The sequence below is a fragment of the Pipistrellus kuhlii genome, unplaced genomic scaffold (genome assembly GCF_014108245.1).
Source record: "Pipistrellus kuhlii isolate mPipKuh1 unplaced genomic scaffold, mPipKuh1.p scaffold_m20_p_14, whole genome shotgun sequence".
NCBI lineage: Eukaryota > Metazoa > Chordata > Mammalia > Chiroptera > Vespertilionidae > Pipistrellus > Pipistrellus kuhlii.
The window spans coordinates 27,801,307-27,827,111 of record NW_023425449.1 but is presented as its reverse complement, the minus strand read 5'-3'; the positions used below and the strand labels follow the sequence as shown (position 1 = coordinate 27,827,111).

Sequence of the window (25,805 nt, the reverse complement as noted above, 5' to 3'; positions counted from 1 at the left end):
GTGAGTGAATACACTGGGAGTCAGTATGTCTGCCTGTCTGAGTTATGGACTGTTGATTTGGTGAGAATGTACTACTACTAACTTGACAGACATCTACCCAGCCTGCCTTTTCAAATGCCTAATCACTAGATCTCTTTATACTCAGGAACTGTCATGCTGCCCACTGACTTACAGACTTTTTACTGTTCTGATCTTTTTAGTGTATATGGCACTTCGAATTCCCAAAGGGCGAGTGAACATATCATATGTTTTGGGAAAAGGTTGAAAATTAGGATATATGAAGGAGGCTAGAGAGAATAGACAGGGTCTAAATGGATGTAATAAAAAGGGACACTTGAAAGATGGATGGTTCACAGCTAGCTGAGCCTCTAAACATTGCTCCCAACCTCTTCCAACCCCCAGGTTAAGAGTTGGAAAAGCAATGGACTGCCCTTCCCACCAACCTGGCTCAAAGCCGTTGAATCAAAGTTGATATAAATATTATAAAACTATCCTTGACAACAACAAAAATGGTCATGCAGTCAACCTTGAATGAAAACAATGAGTTGACAAAGTGATTGGCCAGAGAAAATAACATGAGCGCAGAAATGAGGGGGGAAATCACTGCTTAGATCTCCTCTGGTGAGTGAAAAGCAAGTTGCTCTACACCCTTAACAAATGTCTTGGCCCTAAAAGGAGCACAATATTTTGTAAAAAACAAACAAACAAACAAAAAAAAACAACAACAACAAAAAACTTACAGGGTACAAGGCTATACCTCTTGTTAAATAAACCATTTCAGCACAGCAATCTCTGTAATAATGTATCTGGGCTGGCTGAACACTGATAAATGCTGTGTGTTGGTTGTAATGGTTGGGCTGCAATGATTTACACGAAATAATTCCCCAAATTGATTTTGGAAACATTACAAAACTCAAGAGCAAGACTTTGTTGCGTTGCTCATTCTGCCAGAATTCCCCAGCAGAATTGAGACTAATGCTGTGCTGTATTAAATTGGTGGCATAAATATTACTTGGAGTTTGATTAAAATTTAACAAGTTGTAATGAAGAGATACAACAGCTCTTTTAGGCATTATTGACCACATTTAAGAGATCAAATGGCAGAGGAAGAGAAAATGACTTCTAGGCATTCTCAAAATTCATTTTTAACTAGAATTCTTTGAACTAATATTCATAGAATATTCATGTAACTGGGGCAACTTAATATTCTAAACAATGACATTTCCTCAAAGCATTTCTCTGAAAGAAGGAATATTAGAATTTCATGATGAGCTGTACTGGCATCTTTTGATATAAAAATCTGATGATCCACTAAGGAGCAGTCTTCTGTATGATTACTCTTATATCTCATTCATTCAGCCTGTGAAGCACATAACCAAAGTCCTATGCACATCCTTTTTAAAAAAAATAATTGTTGTCAGAGGCAGTATAATTGCCTATTAAAAATTTAAGATAATATTTTCAGCAGTTTTAGGTTCATAGCAAAATTAAGAAAAAGGTACAAAGTTTTCCCATAAATCCCCTTTTCCCACACATGTATTGCTTCCCTCATTAGCAACATCCCCCACGGAGGGGTACATTTGTTACAACTGATGAACCTGCATTGACACATCATCATCACCCAAAAGCCATCATTTACATTAAGGTTTACTCTTGATGCTGTACATTCTATGGGTTTAGGCAAATGTATAATGACATGCATCCATCATTACTGTATCACACATCCTCTGAGCTGCACCTAGTCATCCCTCCTGGCCCCACTCTCAGTCCCTGGCAACCACTCATCTTTTTATCTCTAAATGTTATCTAGCTGGAATTATACACAACATAGTCTTTTCGGATTGGCTTCCTTCACTTAGTAATTTGCATTTAAGATGCATGCCTCTATGTCTTTGCATGGTTTGATAGCTCCTTTCTTCTCAGATCTGAGGAATATTCCATTGCCTGGATGTACCATAGTTTATCTATTCACCTACTGAAAGATGCTTTGGCTGCTTCAAACTGTGGGCAATTATAAATAAAACTGCTATAAACATTCATGTGCACATGAGTCTTCAGCTCCTCTAGGTAAATACCAACGAGCAAGATTGCAGAATCTGTTTGCTAAGATGCTGCCAAACTGACTTTCAAAGTTTCTGTACATTTTGCATTCTCACCAACAGCGAATGTGAGTTCCTGTTACTCTACATCCTTGCCAGGATTTGGGATTGTCAGTGTTCCAGATGTTGGCCATTCAGGTGGGTAGTAATATTTCATTGTTTTAATTTGCATTTCCCTGATGACACATAATAAGTACCATCTTCTATTCTTAGTTGCCATCTTTGGCAAGACATCTGTTCAAGTCAATTTTAAACATTTGACTATTTGTTATGTTTTTTTTACTGTTGACTTTTTAAGAGATCTTTGTATATTTTGGATAATAGTCCTTTATTAGATGTGTCTTTTGTAAATATTTTCTCCCAGTCAGTGGCTTTTTTTACTCATTCTCTTGACATTGTCTTTTGCAGAGCAGAGATTTTTAATTTTAATGAAGTCCAGCTTATCAATTATTTCTTTCATGGATTCTGCCTTTGGTATTGTATTTAAAAAGTCATCATCATGTCCAAGGTCACATAGGTTTTCTACTATGTTATCTTCTAAAAGTTTTATAGTTTTGCATTTTACATTTAGGTCTGTGACCCATTTTGAGTTAATTTTTGTGAAGGGCATAAGGTCTATGTCTAGATCCATTGTTCCTGCACCATTTGTTGAAAATACTATCTTTGCTCCATAGTATTGCTTTTGCTCCTTTATCAAATATCAATTGAATCCATATAATTGTCTCGTGAAGCACAGAAAAACAACTGGTAGACCTAATTAGAAGACTGTCAACAACTTGCTATCCCAGTGCCCATCAGTTCTATATTACCTAGTATCACCTTCACTTTGGGGCACATTGTTTGTAGCCAAGAAAAGAAAATTGAACATCCTTATTCTTTACATTACAGAGATATTCCAGATATCTATTACTTATTACAGTAAATATTCCACATGTAGTCAGACCTCCTTCAGAACCAAAAATGTATTCTGTGGAGACTAGAGGTGCTACCAGTAGAAAGTTCTTAGATAACAGTGCCCTCTGGGGACTCAAACTGAAGAGAGCCACATTACCCAAGCTCACAACCACTTCCCAGGGCAGCCTGCACACAATGACTGAACAATGTGGCAATATAAGGCCCAGTCCCTTTGATCCCAATGAGGGACAATTCTGAAAGATCATCTCAGCTTCACAATGCCTGAAGCTTTCATTGGAAATGACCGAACCTCAGCTTAACTTCTCCTGCTGCCAAACATTCTTCCATGGCTTCTTTTTCTACAAATGTTGACCCCAAGAGCACCCCCTAATAAATTTCTTAAATGTTGATCTCTGTGTCAGAATATACATCCTGGAGAAGCCAACTTATAACAATTAGTAACTGAATGTCTCATGGAATGACTATCTTATCCATAACTAGGAATGGAGACCACAGGGCTAAAACTATGAGTTCTGGAACAAGGTTGTAATGCAGGGTGCAAGAATGACTTTTAAAAAAAAAATGACTCTAATGTATCACTGTCTGAACAGTGGTTCCCCACCCCGTACTCTCTGCAGGAAGAATTGTATTAATTATTGGAGAAGTTGTTATATTATAGGGTCCCAAATTCTTTAAGAGTTGAGCAGCAGGTAATCCTAAACAACTCTGATAAACAGCTGAAACTTCAACCAGATAGCCTAGCCCCAAAGTGATCTGGTTATTTCTCCTAACAAGGCTACTTACATCTACCCTACAAATGCAGGACAGCAGACAGAGCAAGATTCCTACACTGGAGCATAGGATCTCCCTGTCTCATAATCTCCCGTGTGCCTAGCAGACACCCTGACCTCCTCTGGTCCTTCTGAAGATGCAGAGGAGGAAGGAAGAGTGGTGGCTTCTCTTCTCCGGCTGACACTGGCTTTATACAGCTTTCCCTTTCTCCACCTGGCTATGCCTTCACCCATGCTGGTGTTGGAAAATGTATCTTGAATCTTCATGTCTGACACATGGAGGCCTGGAAGGAACTCTCCTTGTACGACAGTGTGACCAAAGGCATACATTTTTCTTAGTGCCAGTTATTGCTTGTTTGAGATGTCAAAAGTGGTTCATGGCTACACTAGGGATGAAAATTATCCCGGCCATGAAGAACGTTCACTGAGTGAGCCAGTGGATGGGGTGACCATGATGTCTGAATGTCCCCAAGGCCCAAGAGAAGATAGTCTAGTGTGAGAAGTTGTCAGTGGCTGAGCAGAGCTGACTACTCACAGCAGTGACCCTGAGAGCTTTTTCACAGTTGCCAAGACAACAAGCTAAATGTTAAAGGGAGTCCCATCCTCACTGGAGGAACGGTGCCTAGGTCTGCGCCCCCTGTGACCACTGGTTATTTCTCCTGGCGGAAGGAACTGAACCTCCTAAGTGTTCCCAGGTTTTCAGGCTTGGGCAGGCAGAGTTCACAGAAAAAGCTGCATCCCCATGCAGACAGCCTGACTCCAGGATGGCCTGGTCTTTCCCACAGTCAAGGTGAATGGACCTGGCTTTATAAAAGGGAATAAAGGGGCCACACAATGTCATGCTATGTGAGATGCTGGAAGGGTACTCATTTTATTCACTATGACCCTGGCCTCATCCATCTCCCTTCTCCCAGTAGAGGCTACTCCCTAACTAGAGCTATAGGACATTGCAGGGTTCATCCCAGATCCTGCTATATGAGAACTGAAGGCTCAGATAGGACCTACCTTGCCCCACCAAAGGTCACCTAGCATTTCTTGTAAAAATAATTTATAAGCCTAGGTGTAGTCTTACCTTTTAAAACACATTCACATGCACTAACTCAGTAAGCCCCACATCAGCCTAGTGAAGTTGGCAAGGGACATATTATATAATCCAGACATTTTTTTTTCCAAAAGGAAAACTAGAACACTAGGTTGGAGAAAGGGCATTTTCCTCCTTGATTTCTGAGAAAAAAATGTTACAAATACAGAGAACCTGAATCACAGAGACTTACACATGTAATGAATTAAATGAAGCTTGTACTACAACTACCACAGCAAATCCTGGAAATAGGGTCAGCATAATTATAGGGCATGAAATAAACCTTGCAGCCTTCTTTAAAACTCCCTTTGATAAAAGCTTTAGGGAGAGGGGTCACATGTTCAGAAGCTTAGATGAGAGGAGGTGGGGGAGCAGGAGTAAAGAGTAAAGAGAAAGTGATTGACAGTAGAGATATACGAGACAGTGACTGGGAGTTTAGGGGAAGGCAGGGGCTCCATGGAGCCCAGAAATGCAAAAGCAACTTTTAAAATGTGCTCCCAATACACTGCATGACGTGGCCACCCAGGACAACGGCGACTCCTGGGACAGTGGGGAGCTGTCCCTCCTCTTCCAAAATGCCTGCTCCCTTCCCCACGGAGTAGGAAACCATTCAATTAAATAAGGTCCATTCCATAGACACATGTTTATCAGAGGCCCACCAGGTATATACTGGGGTCAAATAGGTATGAGGCCCAGTTTAGGAAACAGACCCTCTTATTACTCCTCACACTAGAGTAGGATGGGTGAGTGAAATGAGATTTTTAGCCTTAAATTTAAAAATATATATATTATTAATTCGTTTTTTGTTTTTTGTTTGTTTTTTTTCATTACTTGAAACTTGCACCATCTGCACGTTCAGGATTCAGTTGGAGACTTAGGAGCATAATATTTCATTCCTAGAAGTAAAACCAAAGCACCTAGAGAAACTGGAATAATGATTGAAATTTTTTTAAATTGAATTTATTGGCATTGGTTCCTAAAACCATGCAGGTTTCAAGTGTACAACTCAACAAAACATCATCTGCACACTGCATCTGACACCCATTGCCCAAAGCAACATCTCTTTCCATCTCCATTTATCTCCCTTTTACACACCTCCCTCCCCCTTCCCCCTCTTTCCCTGTGGCTATCACCACTCTGCTGTCTGTCTCTATGCGTTATCTAGTCCCTCACTATGAAGTGCATGAGCAATGGCTGCTTTATCTGAGAATTAGCAAACAGTGCGCTATCTACATATATGCATATAACTGCTGCTCATTGGGAAGGAGGATCAGCCCGCTGAGTCAATCTTACCACAGGATTAAGAAGGGACATGAGTTTTATTTGTGCTGATTCGGAATCTCCTTGAACTGTACCTTGGTTTTTGAACTACAATCATGTGTCACCAAGAAGCTAAGCAGCATGACCTGAGTTTGGTAACACTTTTCATACTCACTGGTCCTTAAAAGTACAAGGGAGCCCAGAGATGGCCTGCCCTAGCCTTCACACGGCACAGAAAACCCTTCCGGGAAGGTCTGCCGAGTCCTCATACACAGGAGGTAGAGTTTCATGGCTTCCCCTGTTTGCACGGAAGGGATCTACTTTAGTACAAACACTGCTGCACATTGCATCCTGAGAAGGCAGCATCCACAGGGGTCTTTCTAGGGTACAAAGCTCCTTCTAGAAACCCTGGAAAGCTCCCATGCCACCTCTATATAGGACATGCTCATAAAGCAGATATTTTCTAGCTTTAATTTTTGTAAACTCTCAGGTGAATTAGGCTAAATATCCCTGAGCTTTATTCATAATTGCTGCAGTAGGTAATTTGTGCCTTTGGTAACAGTAATTTAGAGTTATTAATGAAAATGAAGTCTAATTTAAAAAAACAAAACAAAACAAACCCCAAACATGTAAATTCAGGCTGAGGTAAAAACACAGAATATCACGGGTGAACTCTGTTTTCTTTTGCCGCTCGAAAAGACAAATATTACTTGGATTGCAGTAAGAAAACAGTATGTTGTCACACACGGTCTCATGGTGTCCCTTCATTGCACATACCTGCAGCCCTTCGATGGCCAGTCTGAGGATGGACGGTGTCAGCTTGGAGGCTTGTTTGAAGGAGAAATTGCTCCAGTCTATGATTAAAAGGAACCCGTTGATCTGAAGCTCCGGGTCTTCAATGAGGACTTCCAGGGACAGCAGGATGGCCCGCAGGATGTCTGTGAAGGAGTTCCTGCAGCCAGAGCAGAGGGGAGAGGCTGTGTGTGAATATGAGCAGGCGATCGCGCTTCGCTGGTGGCCCACGGGCCTCCTCACTCCACCGCTTCCTGAGCCCTGCCTGCAGGGCAACATCGGTGATTTGTGCCCCAAGTGACCAAAAACGCATTTGCTAAACTTCCCAGGGAAAGGCTCCAAGACTCACAGGCTGGAAGCCTCCCTGTGATCTGACCGCACCAGGACCCCAAACTTAAAGAGGTGCGGCTCTTTTTGGTCTCCAAGGGTCTCTATACTCTGCCTCCACCACACCCAATTGTCTTTCATTGAAATGCATCCCTTACTCTTCTCTTCCCACACACAGCTCTAATCTCTTCCAGAGCAGGGACGGGGCATAATCATAGTTGTGTCCCAGTACCTGGCTACTCAATGAGTCTCTGTGGAACGAAAGAGGTGAGACCTTAATCAGAGGTGCTTAGGTTGATTAGACCTCTTATTCCTTTTGTTTGTTTATACAATCTTGCTGACAGTGTAAAAACAGCCATATAGTTGATGCTATTTTTTTTTTTTTTTTTAGATGAAACTCATGAGGGGAGAAATACAAATAGTGAAGAGTAGCTTATTTTCATTGACAGAGAGTGCTTCGGGAGGAAATTGCTTTGAGTCCGTGGGTAACTATGACAACAGGCAGACCTGAATACAAAGGAGAGGGACAGTTCTCCATGTTGTATGTGGTCCCTCACATTGTATATTCCCATTCACTAGTTGGTTTTTATCTTAAATAATCTTCAGACATGAAGAAATGATGGCATATTCACCCTTCAACTCTCTACACATTATTGGAACTATAAACTTAAGATCTTTTTTTTTTTTTTTTTTTTTTTTTTTTTGGTAAGTAGGAAAATATAACGTTGGAGGGCAAAACATGTTACTTCCTTTGGGCTATCATTAAAACCAGAAACCATACCCTTTTGTGATATCAGTGTGAAATGATCAGATTCTTGAGCATTCAAATCTGGTTTGAATTCTAACCAAGTCTAGTAATTTCAGATTTCAAAATAGGAAATCCATGACTGAGCAGTAAAAGCTTACTGAATGCTTATTATAAGCTCAGCATTATCTTTCACACTTAGACCCATAAAATAGTACGTTATATTTCTCCTTCCAAAGAGCCCTTAATTTAGTTGGGATGGGATAGATTAGCAAGATAATTTGAAAGGGATCAATACAATTTGAGTAGTCAGGGAAGAGTTTATGGAGGGATGAAGGCTTGAGATAAGTCTTGAAAGATAGACAGGATTTTGATAGATTATTAGGAGGGGGGAAGACATTTTTAGGAGAGACACAAGTGGAAAATAAAGATATCAGCTTATTCTGTGGCTACACAGTTCTTTTTATTAAAAATCTATTCAGCATATCAAGCTGACATTTTCTTCCCTTAAACTCACCATTGGGTATGGTTCTGCTAAAAAGATTAAAAACAAAACAAAAACAAAACAAAACAAAACAAAACCAGGTCTTTCATACCACACACTTTCAATGATCTAAATGTAGTGGTCATGACAATCCATATAATCTCTAGACTAATGAAATTATTATTAACTTTAACCATTTCTCATAGGAAATGGTTTTAATACTCTTCTCATCATTTCTGTTTTCTTTCATTTATAATTTCTTTTAAGCTTTAGAGATGTCAAATTCCTATTAATGTAGGATAAAGTTTTCATGAGGGCTTTGGTTTTTGTTTTGAATTCATATCTAAAGATCCAACTCTTTTTTTTTTTTTTTTAGAGATATGGGATATGGTTTTGTATTGGAAAGAAACATTGACTTAACAGGAGCATGGGACCAAAGTTGAAGCAATTCCAAATGGAACAAGGAAACGGCCAGTGGTAAACTAGAAATGATCATTAGGAAATTAAGAGAGCCTGATCCTGGATATGGCTAGCTAGCATGAACTGAAGAGAAGGATGAAAAACATAGAAAACCAGCAGATCTTCATAAGAAAGAGAGCCACCCAAATGAACCCTGCCAAGATAAACTCCAGCTGCCCCTCAGATGTGTGAGCAGTAATAAATTATTGCTTTTTCAAGCCACTCAGATGTGTGAGCAGTAATAAATTATTGCTTTTTGGGGATTGTTTGTTAAACAGCAAGAGCTACCTAATACCACAGGGTAGATTACCAAGTCAAATACAATGGAAGATTTAGGAGAATAAGGAAGGAGAAAGTGCCATTGTATGAGGTAACAAGTAAATCTTTGGGGAATTTTGAGACAGCATTTTTAGTTTAATGGTAAAGATGGAAATCATTGATTATAAAGATTTTTAGCAAGTCATTTAATCACTATCTCATTTTACTCCTATATAAATGAGAGATAGCACCTTTTCCCTTCATATATCTACTTTTATAAATTCCCAAGAATAGACATAAAATTCTTCCTGGAACCTATGTATTTTCAAGACCCCAGAAATCATTTGTTCCGACTTGCCAAGGCATTAGGGGTGAGTTGATTAAATGTTTGAGCAAATATAGCAGGCTAATTTTTAAGTTGATAATTTTGTATGGCCAGTGAATGATGTTATAAATATCTGAATGGCCCTTGGCAGAAAAAAGGGTTCCCTACCTCTGTAGGAGTTATGCAAGATGATGGTATGAAGGAGTTTTGTGAATTGGAAAGCATATCCCAACTGGAGCCAATATTTGTACTCTCAGGAATAAGTGGTCTACCCCTCTTGGTTATACTTCTTCATGGTGGTAATAAAGCAGAACAATGGGAAATGTGCAAAATGCAACTGTGTTCTGTTCTGATAAATCTGTTTTTTCCTTTCTAAGGCTGGGAGGTCTCAGAAAAAAGATGGTATGGAAGGGAAATTCTGGTGATATATATTCTGGTATAGATATATTTTCTACCAGAATTTCTACCAGAATATATATCACCAGAATTCCTATGTGAATCAAGTTTTAGCTGGTTGGTCTCTTCATGTGCAACTAGACAAATGAATCCATATTTCCCAAAGGAGTGTCCAGGAAAAGTTAAAAAAAAATGCACTTGTGTTCTGAAAATATTAGATGCAAAGAAGATGCTAATAAAAATGTTTAGCTTTACTGTTGTAGAATTAATATTTGCAGGAGCTTAATATTAAGTTTACTACTTAATGTTAGCTGGAAAGTCGAACTAGATAATTACTTTTCTCAGTGGGAACATCACTAAGAGAATAGGAGTCTGGGAATTAACTCTGCTTCACATGGTTTGATAGGCCCATAATGTCAAGAGGAGAAAGAATGGAAAGAGGAAGAAAGAATGAATTGGGGCAGGAGAGGGTGGAGAAAAAGAACACCTTGCAACTGTGCAATTAATTTTTGATTTCTATTAATTTTATCCTATTCTGGCTTATAAAGAAAATTTTTGGATTTATTTTAATCTAAGGATATAATTCCTTGTAACATCAGAATAAATGAGTTGCCTATTGATTTATTATTAGTTGCAATATGGGAATATCTGGCTCTCAAAGCCTCAGCATCAGAAAGAAGGAATAATGATTTTAATACTATTTAAACATCTTATGACGTGCTAGGCCCAGTTCCTATTTGTGGAATTTTAAATAAGGAGCAAGACACAGCATATCATCCTCTCTGAATTCTTGGTTCAGTCTGGGTCACAGAAACTCAACTAAAATGGGTATAGTTTACAAAAACAAGTACTGTCATTTTAAATTTTTATCTGTCTCTACCCTGTATGACAACAATATATGGGAAGAGTATGGAGTCCAACCCACCTTCAACTCAACCATATGCTTATTGAGGACTGAACACAAAGGGTATTTCTCTTGAACAGGGTCCAATTTTGAACTAGATTACAGAAAATAGCAGGACTATGATTTCTCACTCAAGTAAAGCATGAAGATAAAAGGCTGTGTCTCTGTAGACCAATCCTGAGAGGCCTATCCATCTCTGGATATAGACACAAGAACACAAAATATTTGTATCCATCATTCAAAATGACACTAAAGCTATCAATTTTCAATTTTCCAAGTTCTTTCTTGTTTATATATCTGTGATGGACAAGAATGTAATGCATGTGTGTGTACATATATAATTCACCATTTAGTTTACTTCATTCTATTTTTTGTTTTAAATGAAAAGACAGTTTGATAGATAAAACCAATATTTTATCACATTTGATCCAACTGCTTCTAAATTTTCCCAAGAATTAAAAATAATAAAATTAATACCAAATGCATCTATTGGCTTACTTACACAGTTAATGCAATTTCTTATCATTTAATTTCTTCTTTTAAAAATGTTGAAGTATCTGAAACTGGATAAGGAGTCAGGAGACATTTGTTCAAAGATTTAATGAAGTTCTACCTCATGGAAATAACGTAAGATAAGAAGGTATTTTTTAACCTTCCTGCTAGTAGATGGGAACTGGTAGGAGACATTAAAATACATGCACATGGAAAGCGATGGAGCAAAGTCATTAAAAGCATAAAGCTTGTAGTTAGCAGATTCTGATTTAAATCCTGTCTGCTCTGTGCAAGCTTAGCAAGACACTTTCTCTCTCTGTGATTTAGTTCTCTCATTTGTAGAAGAAGAATCGTAATACCAGCCTCACTGGTAATGATACACAAAGCCATAGCAGAGAAACTGACTCGTACTAATCTGTAGAAGGAGCTGATGGTCATAGTGGCTTTCGTTATTGGATTAGTGAATATGATATCAGGTCGAAAGTAACAGAGGTTGCAAAGTATTCGAGAATTACAAGGAGAGATCACTATGGCTGGGGGACTTTGGAGCATCTACAATTGGCCTGTGAAGAATGTGAAAGGTTTGGACACTGGGACATAGAAGGAGCCACATACACAGTGAGAGCTGAGACCATGGAGACTACTGAATTGGGAGAAATAGCGAGTTTACCTGTGCCATGAGATAAATGAAAAGGCATGTAGAAATAAGGTTAGATTGTGGTCCATCTCCAGTCTGTTTTCCAGGAAAACTACTGGCTATTTGTGCAGGGGAAGAAAGCAATGGCAGTTATGTTTTAGGAAGATTTGAACTGACAACAGGGATTATGTAAATTGGAGTCAGGAAACTGGAGCAATGTGGTCCAATTAGGAAGAGGCAATTGTAGTGCATTAGGTGAGAGATGAATGGAAATGATAGTGATATGGGAAAAACTATAAGGGACAGTAACCATGACTTAGTTACAGATTAGATGTGGCATAAAGAGAGGAAAGACTGTGGTACAATTAAGAAGAAAAGGAACCCTATTGGGTAGGAAATGAATCAGAGGTGTTGTACTTGTATCTAGTTCTCACATAATAAGAATCAGCACCCAGGAGAGCCACACAGAATATTAATATAAATAGGACCTGACACTGGGCTGTCAAGGGAATGCCTAGACATGCTTAGTTGTGTGGGGTCTATATTTCTGTCACTCAAGTAATGAAATATTACTATAAACAGATGCCAAGTCTACAGGAGAAATAGTTCCTGTTCTAGGCATAAGAAGGGACCCCTGCCTTTGAGCCCCTGGAAACTACCTATACCTACACATAGTCGATGCTCAACCAACAATTCTCAGTGAAGGCACAAAGGAGGGCATGTTAAACTAACCCTTTGGAAGCTTTAAAAATTAAAAAATAAATAAAACCAACTCTGGGAGCACCAGTGGGTATATTTCCTTCTTCTCCATTGCCCGTTATACTCATTTCTAGGGAAAGTAATGCCTGATGTGTGTCTGTAAGCTCATTTTCTATCACAATTCATATTTATGGAATACTATATTACCAAGACTCATATATCCAAGAGTTGTAGAGGAAACAAAGCTTTAAGAATTGATTTTAACTTAGGAGAGGGTCATGTATGAGTTCGCATAGATGAGTGTGGAGGTAAAAGAAGACGATAAGGACATTACAATCTGGAACAGTTAATAATAAATGCTAGATGGATGTTTACAGACAGGAAGGCTGGTATAGCTCAAGATTCTTAGTCCTCTGGGAAAGAACAGCCCCCCAAATCCCACTTTAAGATAGGCTGAAATGCAAGCGAGGAAGGGGATTATTTCATCCAGCTCTCTAGATGGGGACTGGGCCACGGTCTAAAGGGAGCAGCAGCAGAAGAATAAAAACACAACCCAATGGAAGTGAGCTGTGAGCATGAGATTTATCCCTAAATGACTATGAAATATTAATTTCATGCTTGTCTATTCTGGTAACTCCCTTGGCTGAGGAGCTATTGAAAAGGAAAAAAACAGGAAGAGTCTGAGGTTGGTGAAAAAACACTCACTACTAAAGATTAGGCACAAAGTTAGAATCAAATCAGCCTAACCAGGGTTAGAAACAGCATAATCTTCCCTGCCGGGGGTGAATGAATGTGGATGGCCACATTACTCTTACTTCCAATGGGATACAATTGGCACTTACAGGCCTTGCACAGGGTTCATGACATTGTACTAGTCCGTACTTGAGATGGGATATTTTTTCCTCTAGGCCTGTCTGGCTCTTATAACCATAAAAATCACTCTAAGGATAAGAAATTGGACAATAAGATGAGAGAGCAGGCATTTTAGGAAAGCATCCATCCTGTGGTGCTCCATTGCCTTGAATGATTTTGCCATCCTGAGGTTTTTTTCCCCTCTGGGGATGTGCTGCAATCACTCTTGCAATCAAGAGGTTCCTTTCTGAAATTACAAATTCTGATAACAGTGAGCGAGGCAACTTGAGTTAAGTAGTGCCATAGCAAAACAGCGCTATAGATGTTGCATTTCCTGGGACTTAAGTTGGAATGATACAGCATCTCATAATTTCAATTAATTCATAAAATTGCCTGCCTCCAATGAAAACTCCATCCTTCTGTACTTAATAAAGAGATCAATATATTCTGGCAGGATACAAAGACCTTAAAACCAAGAGAAGTCTCAAAGCTATAAAATTAGTTGCCTACAAATAGGAGTCTCAACCCTGACAACTGTGGGTAATTCACATGAGGAGAGTTAATGGAGACTGATTGAATTTAAAGAGTTTGCCACTTGACTGAAGTTTTCAAAGTTGGTTTATCCTTTCCCCCTTTAAAATTCTAGCCTTTTAAATTATAAGCTACTGAAACATCAGCAAGCAATCAAATTCATGAAAGATTAAAAGGAGAGAGCCACAGGAAATCATTATATAATGGAAATAAAAGTCTTATTTTTGCAGGTAGTATATTTGAGGTTGTTTAACAATATGACAGAAAAGCAACTTGTTGGCTGGTTTCCAGGTAGGCATTCTTCTATCTGGTTATCATCAATCTTCAACTAGGCTATTGGTTTCACGATGAGGGAAAGATATAAGGTTCTCATGACCTTCATTGCTAACAGCCTCAGGAAGACTCTTACCACTGTTTACAATGTTTATGAGTTTTGACACCATTAAGGCCAGTCTGATGGGAAGAATTTTTGGTCTTGATCAACCCCTATAATACTTTTTTTTTTAATTTGTTTTTTTTTTAAATATATTTTATTGATTTTGTACAAAGAGGAAGGGAGATAGAGAGTTAGAAACATCAATAAGAGAGAGTCATTGATCAGTTGCCTCTTGCACACCCCCTACTGGGGATATGCCTGCAACCAAGGTACATGCCCTTGACCGGAATCGAACCCGGGACCCTTCAGTCCCCAAGCCGATGCTCTATCCATTGAGCCAAACCAGTTTCGGCAACCCCTATGATACTTAATGATAGCTCACAGATCACAATAATGACAAGCTCTGGATCATCCTTCTGAAATCACGATAAATATATGCCTATGGCCCAAAGGGGAAAAGCCTCCTGCCAATACCACCTACACTATTTTCCAGAATAGAACATGTGCGTAACTTCAGCAGAAAAGTCCCCTTTGGAGGTTTCCAAAGACAGCTGGAGCCTAGCGAGCTGTGCTTACGATAGTTAATTGGCAGGACTAGGCATGTCATTAAGAGAGATGTGGGTATTCCTAGAACTCTCCTAGCAGAATTCTCTCACTCATTGGGCCCAACCAGCCCCAATCAAGTAGATCATGGAGACTAAAGAATGGTAATGCCCTTTCCTTGGACTTTCTTCATAAACCAGTGGGCTGGGGCCTCTGAGCTCCAGTATGAATAGAGACTCCTTACTATCACCCTAATTCTAGGAATCAGATGTAAAACAAAAAGTAACATTAAATACATTCATTAAAAAATGAACATGTGCTCCAGATAGTTCACTGAACAACAGAATTGGTTGACTTTTCCTACCCAGGGTCAGCATGCTCGGAGGGCTAACTTTGCCCTACAAGGTCACTTTACCCACGGAGACTCTGACAACTCTCCGGGGAATTATTTTGTGGGGGTGGTTAAAGACAACACTGGTTTCTTTCACTTAATTACATCAGAGATTATCACTTGGCAATCCTCTAAACAATTAGAGCCAGTGGTTATTATTTATTGACCCCACTTAATAGGAGCTACACTGCAGGAGATACTGTAAAACATCAATTTATATCTATCTTTAACACCTGTCCCAAATCAAATATCCTATTCTGAATACAGAACAGAATTTAGAAAATGCATTACATAGATATAACAATATAGTTATATATAATAAATACATAATATAATAAATATATATAATAAATATATATAGTTATATAATATATATAGTACAAATGTTGTACTATATATTATATATATAAAATAAACACACAAAATGTTTATATTTTATATATATTTTATATATATATAAAATAAATACACAAAATGTTGTATTTATATATATAAAATAAATACACAAAGAGAAAATACAACATTTTAGAATTAGGCATTTTGCTGTAGAAGGATTTCATGGCCTAGATTTATTCTAATAAAATCTCAGGGATTGTAATGGACTACTTAGAAAGGTCAGCCATTTCTTTTCCAAAGAGAAAAAACGAGTGGGGGTGGATTAAATGATCAGGCTCTAGAAAGTTCTATCTCAAATTTGTCTTCTTGCTTTAATCCTTCATTTCTACAAACAGATTGGCCGTTGCCAGACTCTTTCTATTAACCAAGGCACAAGGAGAGTTTTCCTCACACAGAATCATTCCAGAGGAAAGAAGTAGAACTTTCTGCCTCTTTCACCCAATCAGGGATGGTACTTACACCTCCATAATCCTCGGGACACTGAGTGGATTAACATGGAGGCTGGTTCTCCCAGAATGGGGTTATAATTCATAGAGAAGGAGACAACCGAGAGCTGGCAGGAATCTTTGTGATTACACGGTGGTTCTCCACTGAAGGCAGGATCCCTCCTCCCCATTTGCGGGACCTCTGGTAATGTGTGTATGGCAGGGGGGTCATTACTGGGTTTCACAGGATTTGGAGAATGCACTGGGCTTTGTTGGACAGAGGCCAGTAATGCTAAATACTCTGCCATGTGCAGTGCAGTCCCTTGAGTAAGATCCCATCCCAAATTCTAGTAACTCCCTATGTTAACTAATAAAGTTCAGGTCCAGAAGAGCTCAATGAAACCACATGAGCAGTAGTTGCCCAGTAGTAACAAGGTTCCGGACTCCTCAGTTCAGTGTACCAGTCACATCTCTGAGACTCGCAGAACATGCAAAGGAAGAAATACTTCGTTCTCTGCTCCCAAAGCTGGGCTTTGTATGACAGCCAAGCACACGTGTTGGCCCAAATCTTTGCTCAGCTTTATAGTTCAGAACAGGAATGAGGTGTCATGTCTGGAATGCTGATTGAATTTAGGTTTTATCCTTGGATAAGACCTACCAGTGGAGCAGCCCAGAGCAATAGGAGCAAATTGGCTAGACCTTGGGCTGGACAGACTTTGGAAAGAATACATAGGCAAGTCAAATATGACTCAATATTGAGCAGGGAAAGGCTACAGAGGCTGCACACAGTATACAACGCAATAAAGTACCGTGTTCCCCCGAAAATAAGACATCCTCCGAAAATAAGACCTACTTACAGGTTTCTTTCTGCGTGAAATATAAGGCATCCCCCGAAAATAAGGCCCCCCTAGGCTAAACTTGAGAGATTTGGTCCATTTATTCTGAAAGAAATGGAGTCACAAGAAATTCACCAGGAAATTCAGGAATTGGATTGTTATGATGATGTTTCAGAAGATGATGACATGATTGTCATTGAATAAATGAGTAAATTCTTGATACTGTAGGATTCAGTTTGTCTGGTTTGTGTTGACAACTACCGTATTACCGTACCGTATACAGGTAATAAATTTTCTTTATTTAACAGTAAATGTGTACCGTATTCTTCTTCATGGAAAAATAAGACATCCCCTGAAAATAAGACCTAGCGCATCTTTGGGAACAAAAATTAATATAAGACACTGTCTTATTTTCGGGGAAACAGGGTATTGATTTGACATGCTGGAAATGACCTGCTTAGAGAAGGAGGTAGGACAGGGGCAAACAGAGAATGTTTCTCAAATATTTTATAAATACTTTTCCAGCCTCATTCTCTCTTTCCAGGGTGCAGAAAAAGAAGTAATATTTTATTTTAAAGATGGATTTAAAAAAATATATTTTTATGGATTTCATAGAGGGAGAGGGAGAGAGACACATCAAAGGTTAGAATCATTGATCAGCTGCCTCCTGCACACACCTTACTGGGGATTGAACCTGCAACCTAGGCATGTGCCCTTGACCAGAATCAAATCTGAGACCCCTCAGTCCACAAGCCGACACTCTATCCACTGAGCCAAACCAGCCAGGGTGCAAGTTTTTAAATTACTGTTTGAAACTTGGAAGACAGATGTGCTGGAAGTCAGGATTGTTCATAACATGAATGTATTACTGAGAGATTTAGAATCAACTTTTCTGGTGACCTTAGAGTTTTAGAACTGTTGCAAAGCTTTCATCTTTATACATGAGAACAAACGAGGCCCAGAGGACACAGCTAATAAATATCAGAGCCAAGATTTGAACTTTCCTGTCTGAATATCAGAGTGGGAAGGAAGCTGAAAGATCATCCAGTCTCCAGAAGGTCAGCAGAGTACGTTTCCCACAGATGCTTTAAGAAAATGTCCAGGCAAATAGAAAAGTTGAAAAAATACTACAATAATATGCCCATTCTCTGATTCAACAATTGCCAACATTTTGCACAGTTGCTTTATCTGTCATATGTGTATATATATGCATATGTGTGTACAGCTGGAAGTAAATTGGCAGAAATTTCTATCCATCAATTTTTTTTCATGATTTCCATGCCACTTGTTCTATAAAATGTTCTACACCATACACCAATCTGTTGTTTTCTTTTTATGCCATTTAATTGTTCCTCTTTTGAACTGGAGCAAAGTCCACTGGCTTGTTTAGAGTCAGATTAAATATTTCTGGAGAGATTAACTTATATAATGATGCCAATAAGTTTGATTTCATTGCCAGGTCTGACAAATTGAGGGTTTCTGCAAGAGATCTTACTGAGAAAGAGGGCAAGCGCTTCTTAAAACTTAGCAGAAACTTAGGCCAAGAAGGATTTGCTGTGGGTACTGGTGGATATGAAAACAACTCCATATTTATAAGAAAATGGGGAAGAATAGAATCTTTAAAAATTGAGCAGGTTGTAGCAATTTGTTTCTGTGTATGTACGGATGTGTGTATATAGTCCTATACAATGTTATCAGGTATATAGGTTGGTATGTCCATCATCCCAGTTAAGATACTGGACCAACAAAGATCCTAAACGTTGCCCTTTTATAATTCCCTCCTTTCATCCCTACAACCTGCCAACCACTAATCTGTCCTTCATTTTTAAAATGTGCTCATTTCAAAACATGTTATATATATGGACCATTATGTTAAATAACCTTTTGGGATTCACTTTCTTTCATTCAACGTAATTACCTGCAGATTCATCCAAGTCGTTACATATGTAGTTGTGCGTTGTTGTTTTTATTGCTGAATAGTATTCAATAGCATGGATATACCACAGTTTGTTTAACCATTCACCTGTTGAAAGGTATCTGAGCTGATTCACACCCATGGCTTCTAAAAATTCCCTTCAAACCCATCAGTTAGATTTAGGTAATTCTACTCCAACCTGTTAACACAACCTTGGCTTTTCCTTCCAGCCTTAAAAGGTAGAAAATACTGTTACGCTGTCTCCGGAATATATATCTACACAAATAAAAGAGAAAAATGCTAATTGACTGTACCTTTGTTATGCCCACAGCCAACCAGAGCAAGTATGCAAATTAACCCAACAAAGATGGCAGTTTATTTGCATACACTAAAGGAGGGAGGAGTGAAGACTGAAGACAGCAGCGGCCGCTTGCAGAAATCTTCCTGCAAACAGGCTCCTAGTATATATATATTTATCAGAAACAAAATTTCTGAGTCCCAGAGAAAAGTCCATCTTAGTGACATTGAACACAAATCCATGTGGACTGCCTTTCACAGAGACACAGCTTGAGAGAGCTGGCTCTCAGAACAATACCAGATGGCGGGTATGGAATTGACTAGGGGCCTCCTGATAGATGCTGGAGGAAATGAACATGGATGTGAGCTCCCCAGCCTGGGAGCCAGGCCTCGGATTTGGAGCCTGCATGGCCACCAATGCCCCCAGAGAGAATGGACAGCCCGCTACAAACGCATCATGTGTGTGTGTGGAAAACGGCTGGGGAGGACAATGAGTGCAGGGCGGGTGGCCAGACGACCGCTCAAGACATTTTAACACACGTCTATTATCTTTAACAGCTTCAGGCTTCCATCCAATTTCAGTCCCGGAGCAATTTCCAGACCTGGTTCCCTCTAAACAGAATGATGGACTCATCAGCGTGTGGAGGAGAATTCATTCTGTTGTGGCGACTGCGTATGAAAAATGCCACCGCAATCACCAGGCTGAAAGGGGAATGTTTTCTATTGCTTGTCTATCAGACACACTTTTTTTCTTTCTGGTGCATTTTAAAAGTACATGTTTTTATCAACAATACTCTTCAGAGAAGGCCATTATCTGCAGCGCCTGTATCCCGCCAGTGATGTTTACACTATGGATGGAAAAGGGGCCACATACCAAACCTGCCAAGCTCAAAGAGGCCTGCGTGGCAGCCTTACAGACTCAGAGACAGAAAGTAACCACACAGGCCAGCACCGGTTTAGCTCAGTGGTAGAGCATCGGTCTGCGGACTGAAAGGTCCTGGGTTCGATTTCGGTCAAGGGCATGTACCTTGGTTACGGGCACATCCCCAGTAGGAGGTGTGCAAGAGACAGCTGGTCGATGATTCTCTCTCATCGATGTTTCTAACTCTCTATCCCTCTCTCTTCCTCTCTGTGAAAAATCAATAAAATATATTAAAAAATAAAAAAGTAACCACACAGGATGGTCTGAAATGAAAACTTCCTAACTACAAGCCAGTTATGGCAGGTGGTCGTGTCCTAGGCCGGTATCTTCCCTGACAAAGGTCAATCTTTATCTTAACTGAGCCTGTCCATTATCTTTTTGCATTTACGATAACATTCTTTGGAATGTCAGGATGATTTTTTTTTCTAGACCCCTCACTGCACCAGAGCAGAGACCATAAACCCTCTGGTGTTCGTTGCTAACTGCTAACTACTAACCACCAATGTAAAAGAAGTGTGTGGCTATTCACTGTACCTTTTACCCAAGCCCAGAGACCAGCCCTGCTGCTCTGCTTTCTCCTGCCTCCCTGATCTATCGCCAGTGCATTTCATGTAATCCCTGACGCCTCCTCCTTTGATGCTAATATAGAAAATAAGGTGTGAGACTGCCATTCTCTGGAGCATTTTCTCAGACCCTTGAGATTTTGCTTCCTGGAAATTGTCATCAGTTTGACTCAAATAAACTCATAAAAATTTTCTAGAGATTTGAACTTTTTTAAGTCACCCACACTGAGCTGACAGAATGGTCAACGTAAAACAAAAACAAAACTAAACAAACAAAAAAAACAAAGCAAAAAACAGGAAATACAAATTGTCTTCTCACTCCCAAAACAGACAACCTGAAAATATTCTACCACAGAGTCTTAAAACTATTGAATCAGTTAAAAAAAATATTACTCAGAAACAAAATTTCACTTTGCATTCAACAATTCAATATGGAATTCACCCAAACTAGAAATGTACTCAGCACTGCTAGAAAATTAGAAGTGCTTTTTATATATATTTTTTTTTACCTTCCATCAGCCTGCCTGACATAGATACTTCTGAATGCCTGTTTGCCATGAGATGCAGGCCAAACATCAGTTTGGTGAGGCACCTTCCAATCATGCCGGGGACATGGGCCCCTGGGTTGATGCCCTGTGAGAGACCGTGACAGGGTGACCTTGCTGGGACATAGGACACAGGTGACAGCTGGAGCTGGGCCCCTTCAGTTCCTCACCCAGGGCTGACAACTGCTCATGGGAGGTCAGGCGTCAGCAGAATTCCCACGGCCACAGGCAACGCGTAGGCCATCTGCCCACGTGGTTCTGGTCACCATGCAAAGCGCTCGGGTTGCTGTGGGGGAAAGAAGTCTGATGCATGTTTTCCGTGGGCCACCATGTGCCCAGTTTGCACTTACAGAGGGAGGATGAAGAGAGAGTTGAGAGGGCTCATTATAGCAGCTTATGTGGGCACCCCAGCCCATGAGCAGCAATAGGTACAATGTCCCCTAGTCTTCAAGGACCCTCTTGATGACTCATGCTTGAGGGAGCCACTCCAGCACGCTCACCTCCCCCATCTTCAAAGCATCTGTATTCCCTCAGAATAAACACATACACACACACACACACACACACACACACACACACACACATACACACACACATACACACAAAACACTTCCTTTCCCTACCCACCCTGGGAGAAGGGAAGGGTGAGCTGGCTGTAGACTAGACCCCGCTTCCCTCTATGCTTTGACACTGGGGCTGAACAGGCCAGCAAGCAGGCAGGGTCTCCGCCAGGCAGAGAAAACATGAAATCAGAGTCCCTTTGCGTGGTTCCCACGCCTGGACCTCAGTTCTCACACAAGGAAGGAGAGGCATTGATTTGCCTGCTCCTTGGGAAATCTGCTGCTTGTGGAAGAATATGATTTTTTAAAAATTAAAGTACAGCTGATGTACAGTATTACCGTATTTTTCGGACCATAAGACGCTCCGGACCATAAGACGCACCAGTTTTTAGAGAAGGGAAATGAAGAAAAAAAGATTCTGAAACAAATAGTGTCCTAAAATATTTTATGTGCATTAAAACCCAACATCACAGTCATAAACACATGTAATCAACCCTGTAAAGTAAACAGCAGCATTTAGAACCATTTTAGAGCCGGGCAAGCACACAGAGACCACACAGAGCCGGGCAAGTAAAAAAACGTTTTTTTTAAAGTATACGTGTAGGCTATATTTGGACCATAAGATGCAGGGACTTTTTCCCCCCACTTCTGGGGTGCGTCTTATGGTCCGAAAAATACGGTATATTAGTTTCAGGTGTACAGCGTAGTGATCTGATATTTGTGATGTGACCACCATGATAAGATGGAGACTTTATCCTTTGAAAGGGAGTTTGAATGATGTCAGAGTAACTCAACTGCTGGGGGCACCTCTGGGCGGCTCAGAACAGGAAGAGGGCCCAGCAGGAACTCCTGTCACCCTCTTGTTTCCTCTCTGAATGCCACTCAGAGCAACCACGCCTCTTCTCTGAGATGGTGCCCACCTGCTCCTGACCCTGTCCCCTGACCCCTGACCCCCCTAAGATGTCCCTCAGGCATCACACTGGCTGGGCCTACGGGCCACGTTCTGACACACAGACAGGTTTCCCTCCCACATGCCATTCCGACAGGAACACCAGGCCTAGGGAGAGGCCTGCCCCCTTTTTCCCCCCCTCCCCCAGGCCTGCTTTCTGCTCAGGGGCCCTCCTGTCTGTCTGGAATGTGGGAAGAGAACTGTCCTTTGGCTCAGCCTGTCGCTCAGAAAGAGAAAAGTAAGAGCAGGCACCTTTTAGAATATGGAGTTTGATGCTGGGAGTCAACAAAAGCCTTACACTGGAAAATAAGCTCTAAATAAATCACATGCCTCGCCTAGGTTTTGGCCACCTATTTACAAAGAGACTCCTACCCCTGAGAAAATCATTATACCACCCTAAGGAGGAAGAAAATCTCTCTTCAGCCAGACAAAAACTATTTCCCTTCATCCACGCGAGCATATGCTTTGCTGCATGAAGTTCACCAAAATAGCGTTTGCCTTGGGGGTCTCAGGGAGAGCTCCCTGGTTGGGAACCAATGGGCTCCACAGGCTAGATCCTGGCCATCCGCTTAGACCAGCTCAGCTACTGTTGCCGCCCCTCCCCCCACACAAGGTGCCTCAACTGCGCTGCCATGGCAACCTGCATATTTATTTATCACGGCACTTACTAGAATGCCCTGAAATACTTTACTCGGTTATCGCCCTCATGAGCCGCTTAGTTTTTCAGGGGGAGCCATCTTGCTGATTTCGATTGACCGGGTTGAAATTTACCCGATGGATTTCTGTGAGCCTGGAAAACAGCAAAGGCTAAGAAACCTCCCAGCCTTTGTGTCCCAGGAAGCAGGGCGGTCTGCAAAAGCCAGGCCTCCCCATGGCTCAGGCCAGACTCCCACAGCTGCCCCCTCCTCTGTCCACCTGTGACAAGGCCAGTCAGGACCCGCCAACTCCCCATTCTTTATCGCCCGCTGCATTGCTGGTCCCCAATGGCCAATGGGAGGAAAATGCTTGTTAACCACATTTGGTGGAGAATCTATCCTTCTCCTTGGCCCTCAATGTCCTCACCTGGTCTCATGGTAAAGCATTCTCTGATCTGTGCATCCTGCACTTTTCTTTCTTTCTTTTTTTAAAATTTATTTTATTTTATTTTATTTTTTTAGAGAGAGAGAGTGGAAGGGAGGAGAAAGACTGAGAGAGAGAAAAATCTATGTATCTCACACCCATTGGTTGCCTTCCACATGGGCAGCAACCAGGCACCTGCCCTTGATCAGAATCAAATCTAGGACTCTACAGTCTGTAGGTCAGTGCACTATCCACTGAGCCAAACCAGCTAGGGCCATCCTGACATCTTTAATCCTTTCCACAACCTGTTCTTTCTGGCCTGCTTACTCATCCCATAAAAGGAAAACTCATCTTGCCTAAGCCTCAACCACTTGCTGATCTTATGTTTAGAGTGTTCTCTCTATTGTAATAACCATCCTCTCCCTAATGCCATAGTGGAACTCAAAGGAACTCAGGATTTCCCCACAGTGCATGTTATCTGTGAGGAGTTATTATACTTCTGCAGAGCTGCCCGCCCCAGCTCCACCTGTCGTGGGCTCCAGTGGCTTCCTGCAGACTGGATGGGGTGGCTGCTTAGTGCAGACCATAATCCAGGATTTTTTCTTTTTCTGTATAAATTTGTTTAAAATGAAAAAAGGCAACTCATTGAATTACCTTGCAGTGGAGTGCTTTTGATTTTTTTTTTTTTGACTGGCTTCAGCATTATGCAAAATTTGAAATAAAAAATATAACTTAAATTTACATATAGAACTATAAAAAATATTTCTTTCCTTTGCAATAATCTTGAATAAAGTCTCATTTTACTAAGTCCAGATTTGTTTTGTTTCTTCAACAACATATTTATTATCACACAGTAAGCACTTGGTAAAAATGTTAAGCTGTTGCTGCATTTGTTAGTTTTGAAACTCAAGGTTTCTAATTAATAATTAATCCCAAAGTTTGTTTTATTTTTATTTTTTTGCAGGTTCCAGTTAGTCATATCTCTATGCATCAACCTCTCTTATCACTGGGATCTTTACAGGACTCTGGTAAATGTCACAATTATATGATTGGGCTTTGATTTCTAAAGGAGTTTTCTGATTGTAATTTCTTCTTACTATGATGTTTATCTATTTGTCACTGGATATGTAAATACTGAATTAAACCTTCAAAAGTTTCTATATTTTATTCTTGTTCTAATTTTAAGTGAATTTGAAAACTTTTTGCTCCCTAAGCAGTGTAATAAAAAACATAATTAGTAAGTGCACAGGAAACTAAATGGACTCAAAAACTTCCATGGCATAAAATACAATTCATAGGTATTTTAAAGCTCACATCATCAATAATAGACTTACAGGAAAGTATAGCGAAACTATATGGACAAAACTAAATAATGTTGGTAGAACTTCCATTTAAACATGGCATATTGAACATAGGAGTTTATTTCTTCTACATTTGTATGTCAGCTGTAATTGAAAAATGAACTTAAAAAAAAGGTGTTGATTTAAGTCTCAATAAAGAAAGCCCATTTACAAAAGAGAAAAGACTTTTTGTATAAGCCAAGGGAACAAAGAGAACATATGAACAGATGGGAATAAACGAGAGCTATCAACCAATTGAGGAAGTTGGCAAGGAGGTGGACCAGTGGCTGCTGACGTACAGGCCAGAGGAAGAAAGCGAGCAAGAAGCAAGTCAGTTTGCACCACACACTCCTGGAAACGCTCAGGAGATAAAGTCTCCTCTGAAGGCAGGGACAGGTGGCTAAAACCAGGAGCATCCATGGAATGTGTTTAAGGGAGCAGTTAGACACCCAGGTCCTACTCAGCAGAGTAGGAACAATTGACTATCGTGGGGTAGGGAAGGAGAGGAAGAGGAGATTGAAACAAAGAGAGGCTGCAAGGAGCCCAGCCCAGCTCAATCCAGGGCCAAGGGCCAAACAGGGGGTGAGGGAAAAGCGTGTTTCTGAAAATGCAAAACCAACAGCCCCCGCTCCCCACCCAGCTTCCAGAAGCCAGCAGCCACC

The 25,805-nt window shown here is 40.4% G+C and overlaps 1 protein-coding gene across 1 annotated transcript in view; it reads right to left on the bottom strand.

Annotated features, from left to right (window-relative positions):
* CLVS1 (clavesin 1) overlaps positions 1-25,805 on the bottom strand; it is a 126,651-nt gene that overhangs the window by 64,840 nt on the left and 36,006 nt on the right. The window contains exon 3 of the mRNA XM_036437006.2: positions 6,903-7,077. Coding sequence (XP_036292899.1) covers positions 6,903-7,077 — 175 coding nt within the window. The remainder of the gene's footprint in view (positions 1-6,902; positions 7,078-25,805) is intronic.